Here is a 10,793-nt window from a genome sequence, read left to right as displayed (position 1 = left end):
TGTCTCTATTGGCTATGATGCTGAAGTAGAATCCCAAAATATAAAGGCCTGGCACATTATTGGAATAAAGAAATTATCATTTGCTATAAACTGTTTGACTTGTCATTCTCGTGGAGTACCAGCGCTTTATATTTTGAGCTAATTCATGGTTGGAGTGGATGCTCCACTTGAGCTTGTGCACCTCTATGGGATAATCTTACCCATCATATAGCTAATTTGCATATAGTCTGAACTTGTGGGTTGTTGTATTTTCTTCATTGACGTCTGGATGAAGCCAGGCCTGCCGTGGAATTTCTTCTTTGAGTAGGTATTTATGTACCTTACATATGACTCCTGATCTGTCATCTCCCTCGCCCCTCTCTGAGCTCTGTCCAGTTTCAACAGTATATCCTCCACTCTACCCAAGATCTAGGCAGCGGAGCGTGGAGTGTAGGTTATTTCTGCAGCCTGTTATCAATATCCTCCATAAATCGTCCCGCCTGGAGAAGTACTATGTCGTGTAACTCCACCTTAATGGTTATATCAGTCGGCTTTGCTCTGGTGTCGAGGTGGCTAGTATCTAGTTCCACTGGTCAGTGTGTAGGCCTTGCATCTCTTCGCAGATTCCTTGCTTAATTTGTGTCAGCATCATTATTAGATTGTCTTTTGTCATGAATGTCTGCAGCTAGGGTGCAAGATGAGCAGGTGAGATCGAGCTCAGTGAGCTGGAAGAACGCTTGCAATCTTTTTTCTGCTATTCACGATCCAGCGTCATCTTGGGATCTGTTGCGTGCAATGGTGTGTCTGGCTGGGAGGTACAATCTTTTCTCAATAGCGTTGCATGTGTCCTGTTTTGGGGCAGAAGGTCTCTAGGTGCTTTGAGATTTAGTTGGGTTTGCCCATAACTGCCGTTTGTGTGATTATGTGTGTGGTTTCTGCACCCCCTGTACGAGAGATCCCTCTCACACGTTCAGCTTGGTTGATGGTTTGCCTCGCCCCCTAAGTTAATATTTTAAGCTCTTATCACTGTACACCAAAGAGCTTTTTAGCACTTTTCCGATTATCCATTAGTGAAGACTATATTAGAATTGTAATGTTCTTCCTAGATTCTGTCTGCATTGTTTGAACCCTTTGAATGCCAGTAGTTGGGGTCTATTTTACTCACTGGCACAGTGTTCATATTTTTACTATTGTAATGTTTGGATATTCATAGCTAGGTATGCTAGCTAATTATAGAGTATAAAATAGTGATGAAAATTAATTATTTTTTCTTAAAAGTCCCAAATTTAGTTATCTATTAAGTTTATCAGATATGGCTATATACATATATAGATTGCACATACAGCCCATGTAAGTAACAGTATACAATATAACGCAGTTTAGGTACACACAAGTTGTTACATTTGGTAATTGTGCTCAATAAACAGAATACAGATAGAAAATAAAAGTATAAAAGCGTGTCACGAGTATACTCACTTTTGGGACAACTTCCATCACCATAATTCTAGTTTTAGGTGATGGAAGTAAGAATAAATTAAATAAATATTTAAATAAACATCTACTTGTCTTTTCCTGCTCGATGGGCCCCATAGTGATCAGATTTTTTAAACTTTTATTTACTCACAAAGAAGCTGGGGATTATTCACAGACAAATCAGCTGGCAACTCTTCTCCCCTAATGGAGATTCATGTTTAAGAGTAAACATAAGACATCCATCTTTAACCAAAATCTTGGATATACTGTCATTTGCTCAGTATAGGGTCAGAGTGCCACTATATACGAGACGTCACTAAGCATCTGAGCCCACTTTAACAGCTACATCTATCCTGGCACACTAGGGATTACAAAGGCAGTCCATCGTTTTTTTACCAACTGATCAGCCAAGCTTAATAATGCTGTCATAAAATAAATATTTCATCATATCAACTGATCACCAAGGAAATATTTTACATAAAAAATAATTGTAATATGATTTCTGTATAGAAGAGTTCAACTTTATATTCTTGATATACATTAATACAATGTATTCTTGTGGATGTGTGCAATTTCTGTTTTTTTTTTTTTTTTACGTGACCGTTTCTTGATTAAAAAAAAAAAAAAGTACCGTATTTGCTCGATTATAAGACGAGGTTTTTTTCAGAGCAAATGCTCTGAAAAATACCCCTCGTCTTCTAATCGGGGTCGTCTTCTAATCAGACCTCAAATAGAGGTCTGATTAGGAGACTAAGATCCAGATCCCCCGCACCGCTGCAGGGGACCTGGATCCTCCTGTCTCACCCGACCCCCCCCCCATCGTACACACACTTACCGGTGCTTCCTGCTGTGTTGCCGGGGCAGCGGGTTGACGTCTACGCGATCCGCGTAGACAACGTCCGCTGCAGCCGGAAGGAGGTGTGGCTAGCAGCGGGGGTTGTCTGCGTCCGTCGCATAGACCTTCCCCGACTGTCAGAGATCAGATCTCTGACAGCCGGGGAAAGTATACGCGACGGACGCATACAAACCCCCGCTGCTAGCCACACCTCCTTCTGGCTGCAGCAGAAGGCGACGTCAACCCGCTGCCCCGGCTGGAAGCACCGGTAAGAGAGGGGGGAGAGCGGGGGAAGGGGGGTGAGAGGGGGGGGGAGAGAGTGTGTGTGTGTGTGTGTGTGTTAGTTAAATGGGGGTATAGGGTGTGTGTTAAATGGGGGGCATAGGGCATTTCTGGAGTGGCGTTAAGGGGGCATTTAATAGAGCACTCTGCCTCCTGAAATGCCTTATACCTCCCTATATGCCACTCTGCCCCATAATATGCCTTTTAACCCCCTAAATGGCAGAGTGGCATATAGGGGTATAAGGCATTTCTGGAGGCAGAGTGCTCTATACAATGCCTTTTAACTCCCTTAATGCCACAATGCCTCCTGAAATGCCTTATACCTCCCTATATGCCACTCTGCCCCATAATATGCATTTTAACCCCCTAAATGCCAGAATGGGATATAGGGGTATAAGGCATTTCTGGAGGCAGAGTGGCACATAGGGGGTCAAAAGGCATACCATGGGGCACAGTGGCATATAGAGGGTTAAAAGGCATATCATGGGCCACAGTGCCATATTGGAGTGGCAAGCCTGGGGGCAGATGTGCGTAACTGGGGGGACAGGTTGGAAAATACAAGAAATAAAAACAAAAAAAATATTTTTCTCAATCATAGCTTTTATTAAAAAAAATAGTTTACATGAATTAACATTTACTGGTAAAACTTTTTTCCTTTGGGGTCGTCTTATATTCAGGCTTTTTCTTTTTTTCCTAAGTTAATATTCAGATTTTGGGGGGTCGTCTTATAATCAGGGTCGTCTTATAATCGAGCAAATACGGTATGTTGTGCAGCCTTACATATGTCACAACTACTATGAAGCTCAGTCAGTGGCCTTGTTTTAGAAGTACTTGCCATTCAACACGAGCTGCCAAAAACACCACACCAATACACCTGCACTGTGTATTTCAAATAAAAATGAAGTTTAAAAACAAACATATGGATATAGACAGCAGACAATTGGGGCTGCAACTAACGATTATTTTCATAATCGATTAGTTGGCCGATTATTTTTTCGATTAATCGGATAAAAAAATTAATGTAAATTTTTCATTTATTTAAAATAATCTAATAAACAAATGATCTTTAATACAAACAGCAGAATAAAAAACACTTTGATAAAATGCATTTCTTGTCTTTATTTCACAACCAGCCCCCCCCAATTTATGCACATTTGAGCTTGCCACGCTGCCTTATACCCGCTCATACACCACTCCATCTTCCCCAGACATGCCACACTGCCTCCCAGACATGCCACGCTGCCCTGCCCACATATGCCACTCCACTCTACCCCCAGATATGCCACTGTGGCCCCAGATATGCCTTATACACCCTGATACACCACTCCGTCCTCCCCGGACATGCCACACTGCCCTCCCCACATATGCCTTATATACCCTATATAACTTTTACCCCCAGATTTGTCACTCCATCCTCCCCAGATATGCCTTATACCCCCCAGATATCTCATAGTCCCCTCATAGAGTCACAGACCCGTTCGCATCACACTGACACCATACTTTTATAAATAAGTACTGGGTTCATCTTCACTGCCTCCAGGATTTAGATTCCCCTTAGTTTGCCCCCCTTTACCTCTAACTGCACCTTAAGTTAACTTTATTAAATTAATTAAATAAACCCTCAGTCCTCATCATTAAATTAACCCTAAACACCCCATTAACCACAACTACCCTAAATTAACCCTAAACACCCCATTAACTATAACTACCCCTAAATTAACCCTAAAGACCCCATCAACCACAGCATCCCCTAAATTAACCATAAAGACCCCATCAACCACAGCATCCCCTAAATTAACCCTAAACACACCATTAACCACAATAGCCCCAAATTAACCCTAAACACCCCATTAACCACAGCTGCCCTAAATTAACCCTAAACACCCCATTAACCATAACTGACCCTAAATTAACCCTAAACACCCCATTAACCATAACTGCCCCTAAATGAACCCCCACCTCCCCTAACTTTCAGCAGCCCAAATATTAATTTTATACTTACAGTTAGATGAGTGTCACAGCCATGTGGTTCTGGCCTTCTGGGAGAAGGAAGGGGCGGGGCCAGTTGTCACAGTGATTACAGGGAGGGACTGGTAAGTAGGAGCTGCTGCTGTGAGTCACTGAAATGGATGATATAATGAGGGGTATTTTTCAGAGCGTTTGCTCTGAAAAGACCCTCATTTTATAATCTATAAAAATCGATTCAACTAATCGATAATGAAATTCGTTGGCAACTATTTTCATTATCGATTTTATCGATTAGTTGTTGCAGCCCTACAGACAATTGTTGTGATCGGGACAAGGCAGGGCTTTTTTAATTGGAACAAAATGTGAACTTATAACGTGAGTGTCCTTTTAAAATGAGAGGGCGGTAGAAAAGCAAGAGCAGAAGTGGCAGAGGCTGATACACTGAGAGAATTAAACCTAAATGAGAGAGGCATGTCGCTATCCCGAATCTAAAGACAAGATCAAGGACTGATTAAGGTTTGACTCAGGAACAAAAGAACAGTCCATGTGGACTGAATGGTTCTTATCTGCTGTTGAATTCTATATTTCTAATGCAAAAACACATTTTAATTTCAATAAAATAAGCATTTTTAAAAGGGTACACCTTTTATTTTAACCGTTAAAAGAACCAGAACAGTCAGCAGATGGTCACAACAATTTAGTCATCATCAAAACCACATAAACCGTAAGTACAAAAGCACCACTGATTATTGCTATAGAAAACAGCATGGAAAAATCCAGATATGCACAGTAAAAAACATCAGCAAATGCACAACACATTTCCCCCCCATTTGCAAAGCAATAAAAAAATACAATTCAGCCCCAAGCACACTCACTAAAACTAACTTAGATTTTTTAAATTTGCAGACGAGAGGGGAGCATCAGCAAAGCATGATTATGAGAAGGAAAATGTTCATGTACATTATATATATGTAAAAGTTAAACTACCATAGTCCTAAAAAAATTGGCATTTACAAAATACTTGAGAAAAATATTTTTTTTTCTTAAAGTTCTTGAAGAGGTACGTAAAATCAGCTCAATATCCATGACCAGTTCATTCATTCTTATCGCCTTCAGTTTTCCGTGCCTAAAGAGATCGAAGGCAAAAACATTAGTTAAAAATCTGGACGTAGGTGTATTCTAGCTTCTGCCTACCCGCAAACCCCACCTGCCAGGAGCCTACTGGTTAGAAGACTAGAAGAGATCTCTACCATAAAAAAAAACACAAAACGCGTCCCTAGCCTAAATAATAAGAGCAACAACAACAACAATACGGGTTTAATAGATTGGGTTGAAATATTTAGAGATCCACTACCTTACCTGGCCGTTTCCATATTCACCCTGAAATAGCACCACACTACTAGCTTTCTATTCACTGCACACAACAATGATCTACCGTACCCTTAACTTTCACTGTTTCAATCTGCCCTTTTATTGACAGTGTGCTGGGCAGGGCACCTCTGGATGTGGAAACATTAACAGTTGAGCGCGAGATGCGAATCTGCAATAACATTATGGGCAATAAAAAGAAGCATTATCGACATGCAATCAATGGCTGTAAGATAATAAAAATAAAAAAATAACACCACCACTGATTCACGCTTTGGAATGTACCTCATCAGCGCTAGTTTCACCATTTTCAGATGGTGTAGTAGTACCTTCCTTTCCAGCTTCTTGCTTTTCGTCCTTCTTCCCTTTACCGCCTTTGCTTGCCTTGGTTCCTGCCTCTTTCTATTGTTTAAACAAAAAAAACCACAGGATTATAAATGTGTATATAAACTACTAGAGGATGCCTTTCTAGCAATGCAGTTGTAATTTACATTTCAGCACTATAAGTACTTATTTAGGATACTGCATTCTAGAAAGTTGCGCACCGATGCCAAAATAGGACTGGGTAGTCCTTTAATATTTAGGGTTCTTGCTTAAGGGATGATGAATGCTAGGGACACTTGGTTTGAAGAAAAAAAAATGAAACATTGTTTTAGAATCCAATTCTTTTTACATATTTTTAAAGAAAACGAAAGTAGTGTTTTTAGCAATATCTTACTTCCCGGTAAAAGCTCACTTTAGAAAATCTTAATATTAATTGTCGCTAAACAAAAGGACAATCAAAAGTTAATAAAATATGCTAAAGTATGTACCAGAATTTACCTTGGCTGCTGGCTTTTTAGGTTTTGCTTCAGGTTTTGGAGGGACGGGTTTCTGAAAGGCAAATAAATGGCATTTAGAATGTTTGTTTTAAAAAAGCATATTTGAAATGCAACTAGGAAATCACTTTAAAGCAAAAGGATAGTGAAAAATAGAATCCCTTTTGTGTTTTTAGAATTAATTGAATTTGAAATTGTTTCATTTAAACATGTTACTGAAATCAGTGTAGTTCAGTGCTGAGGTGTCAAGCTTTGTCCATATTTTATAGGTTTAGGTACCTGGTCTGTTGGATGAGGAAAGAGGCAAGGGTCTGAGAAGAAGGAAAGGAAGGAACTGTACCACCTGAACACTGAGGTAAAACAATAACCCATTGACGGCCCTAGTTGAACATGTCAACTGGTACAATGAGGACTTACAGAATATAGTTCTAAAACCACCCTGTAAAAAGGGCTGTGGTGTTCATGGCTGAAAAGATATCTTAATGTTGCATCACTGACAATGACAATCAAGCTGGAAACACATATAAATCAAAGGCGTGTTGAGAAAGTTAGTTTCCATTTTATTCCAAGTCTCAATTGGGAGTAGTAGCGACCAAAAAACAATTTGAAATACCAATAGAGTATTTACCGAAGACAATCTTGCAGATCTTCTGGTAGGCTAGAAGAGAAAATAAATAGGTACATTATTTCTCAACCCAAGGCATAAGTTAGAATTATTCTGTGAGGTATATATAGATAAATAAAGGCTCAATGATTCGGATTTCATTGTCAAACATTTCTTGTACCACAGGTACTTACTGTTCACCAGCATCTGGTGAAAAGTATTTACTCTGACGGACATGAACAACTCTGCCAACTGATGCACATCTGTTGTAATAAGGTAAATTGTGTACATTTACGTCATTACGCTTGATCACTCATCAGTATGCCATGTTTGGTTGAATTAGATGTATAGCCAAAATATGCTAGAAACATGCCCGCAGTGGTACATGACAAGGTGTTTTCTATTATTTTCCTATTGATATGTATGATAATAAAATTAAATAATTTTAAAGTATTGATTTTTTTTTTTTAGTAATTTCACTTTTATTTGTTAGATATTTAGGAGAATCTGAAAAAATCTCATAAAATAATGTAATGCTTTGGGAAAGGCGCAAAGGTGACAAACCAAACACAACTGGAAGTAAGTCTAAGATTTTGGGGTGGGGGACAATTACGCACATTGAAATTCGACATAAATTACATATTTACCTCTTGTTTGGTTACTTTAGCTGCATCCTTGCCCTCTGCACCTTCTGGAGACTGCAATAAAGAAAAAAACACATGAATGATAAAAATCCCTAAAGAGATGGTTGCCATCTCTGGCTCTCAAGGTCTCCAAACAACTATTTTCCAAAATATCCTTAAAAAAATGATCAGAAAGGTCTTTAAATAGGTAGATCTACTGCCTTTCTAACTGATGTTTCACCTGCTCCCCATTCCCTCCAGAGTAGAGGATTTCTGTATTAATTTGCCTCCATCAAAACCGACTTTGTCACACCCCTTATGTTATATCAAACAGTAAATACATTGTTGGTGCTATATTGGCAACAACCACTTAATAATTCAATGAAATTGTAGAAAGGTGCTATACAAAAAAAAAATCAAATTAATCATTAATTAAAGAAATCATTAACGAAAGAATACTATTTCCAAATAAATGATTGTCACAGATAGAAAACAATGGAGACCTCATCTCTTACGCTATCTAATACCAAGCATCAACAATTAATAGCCTGTACCTAATTTCTGGATCTTTACCAATACATTTCATGCTAAATGGATTTTCAGCTGGAATTGCTTAACTGAAAATGTACTTATTTATTAAAAAGCAAATTATATTAAACTCCAAAATCGAAAAGCATCGCAGATCTTCAGAGCGAGAGACGGATGAGAAAGTTGAATCAGAGCGTATTCAGTACGTTAAAGGGATAAAAAGAAGCCATGATTAACATTAAATGGAGAGAACGTGTAAAAATGCAAAAATGGAAATCTGAACAGCGTGCACCCAAAGGATTTGCAGATATATTGGCCCCTGAAGAGGCCTGCTCTGGTGACTGCCTATTCTCTTTGGAAATGCTGAAAAAGTTGCTGCAAAACAAAAGCCGTGAAAAGAATATGATACAACTAGCCGGAAAGGTCTAGCATTCAAACTCTGTTGTTTCACACGTCCGTATATACAAAACAAAAAAATAAAAATGCATAAAACTACTGCTTTGAGAACGTCTTTCCAGTGATTGGTAGCATATTCTGCATTCCTGGGTTTACATTGAGCTCCAAACCTACATGGTAGATATTGGACGTTAACCACACAATCAATCCATCTACTGAACCCTTTTGGATGATTCAAGAATAGACTAAATAATTCCAAAGCAACGTACAGGAACCAATGGGATGGCCTTTATAGAAAAGATTATAGAATAATAGCAACGGAAATCAAATCGTAACATCTGTATCAGCAGCAGCATCTATAAGACAGCTGTAAGCTTGGGCAGCAGCATTTGCAAAGCGGCTGAAAAGGAAACCTATACTTTTATAATGCGCCTATAATTAAAATTTTATATATATATATATATATATATATCACACATATACACATATATATATATATATATTTCTGTGAAGTTACTTTTTGCAACAAGTCATATCACATAGCTTCTCTCGTACACATCTGGATTTGTTACCAGTCGGACAAGAAACAATAATGGTTCTTTTCTGTTTCCATTAAGTTCTTTGTACAAAGCAACAGGATGTAGCAAATGACTTACATCACTTTGTAGCCAAATAAACTACTTATTATATATCAATTGCCATAGTACTGAATTCCATTACATGGCATTTGGGGAAAGTGACAGAAGAATAACACAATAATAACACAAATCAGATATTATATCTCGCACCACCGACAAGCTTATGTATAACATAGACCTCATATATAGAGACCCAGGAAACTTGTCAAGAAGTTTCAGGCGAGCACACAGCATGCTGCGATGGTGCAGCAGGGGACCGGTTTAAATAGCTACTGTGATGGGGGGTAGAGGTAGGCCCTGTCGTTCACTGTATCAGACCCACCACGCAGACAGTGACACGGGAGGGGTGGGGGTTGGACCCTTCACTTGTACACTCCACCAAGAACCACCACGACCAAGAACGGAACAAATATGGAAGCCGCCGTCACCACCACCCACTTTCCGTGGGACTAGAGGAGGCTTTGCGTCTCACATCTCAAGGGTGCAGGTGGGGCGCATGACGAAATAAGATACAGCGGAGGGAATACCGGTGTTACACGAGATCCTCGCTTTGAATTTACAGCCAAATAAAAGCCACGCAAAGCGATGAGCTCGGCGACCTGACAGGGAGGTGGGCTGCGTGCGAAGCGGGGACACGTAATAATGTGGCCCCAGCCTAGTTCGCTCGTTCCCTGCTTAGTCTCACCTTTCTCTTAGGCATGATGAACTAGGGGTTTGTGGCCTCGCCCTGTAGCTGGCTGCGGTGGATGATGAAGAAGACGGCGACGATGGTCGTAGGGGGGAGCGAACGCAGTCACTAGAGCCTCACTACTGCTTTGGATTCACCCCCTCCCCACCTCCAATCCTGGCTCGCGCAGCATCGCTCCTCTGCTATTGGACGAAACGAGTTTACAAATTCTAATGGTGCCGCCCACCGCCCTGAGAAAAGCGGCCAACAGCCGTGGCTTGAATGGGCGGGCTCAAGCACGGACATGACAGTATTGATTTACTAGGTCTAAACCCTTTCGGAGTGACCCCTCCCATCACTTGAGCTGGGCCAATAGCGAAGCGAACTCTCCAGTTCAAATAGAAGGCAGTGGGCGTCTGTCAGTTGACAGCAGTCTGTTCTCGTGGTTCGTACGATTTGGAAGCGTGGTTTCGTAGGGGGAATGGCGCTGCCTCCTCCCCTTCGCGCCGTTAGCTGTTTATTTTTGAAAGCATTTTATTACCGCGCGGGAGTATATGCGTTGGCGGTAGAAGGCGCCATTTTCTTTGGGGAGCGGAAGCTCTGGGAGTTGTCTA

General features: G+C 40.3%; 1 protein-coding gene across 2 annotated transcripts; it reads right to left on the bottom strand.

The window, feature by feature from the left end:
* Positions 1-5,163: 5,163 nt before the first annotated feature.
* On the bottom strand, positions 5,164-10,383 carry HMGN3 (high mobility group nucleosomal binding domain 3). 2 transcript variants are annotated; one of them, XM_053459150.1, is made up of 7 exons: positions 10,198-10,383; positions 7,975-8,025; positions 7,352-7,381; positions 6,728-6,778; positions 6,191-6,307; positions 5,978-6,077; positions 5,164-5,663 (listed from the first exon to the last, which is right to left on the bottom strand). In XM_053459150.1, exons 1-7 carry the CDS (start codon positions 10,210-10,212, stop codon positions 5,650-5,652), a joined length of 378 nt encoding a protein of 125 aa, XP_053315125.1. In that variant the 5' UTR covers positions 10,213-10,383; the 3' UTR covers positions 5,164-5,649. The 2 variants fall into 2 exon arrangements, with proteins under 2 accessions (XP_053315125.1, XP_053315126.1); XM_053459151.1 differs by lacking the exon at positions 5,978-6,077 and having other exon boundaries at positions 10,198-10,375.
* Between the last annotated feature and the right edge of the window lie 410 nt (positions 10,384-10,793).

This window comes from Spea bombifrons, chromosome 3 (assembly GCF_027358695.1).
Source record: "Spea bombifrons isolate aSpeBom1 chromosome 3, aSpeBom1.2.pri, whole genome shotgun sequence".
In the NCBI taxonomy this organism is placed as follows: Eukaryota; Metazoa; Chordata; class Amphibia; order Anura; family Pelobatidae; genus Spea; species Spea bombifrons.
This window is presented reverse-complemented; position numbering and strand designations above follow the sequence as displayed.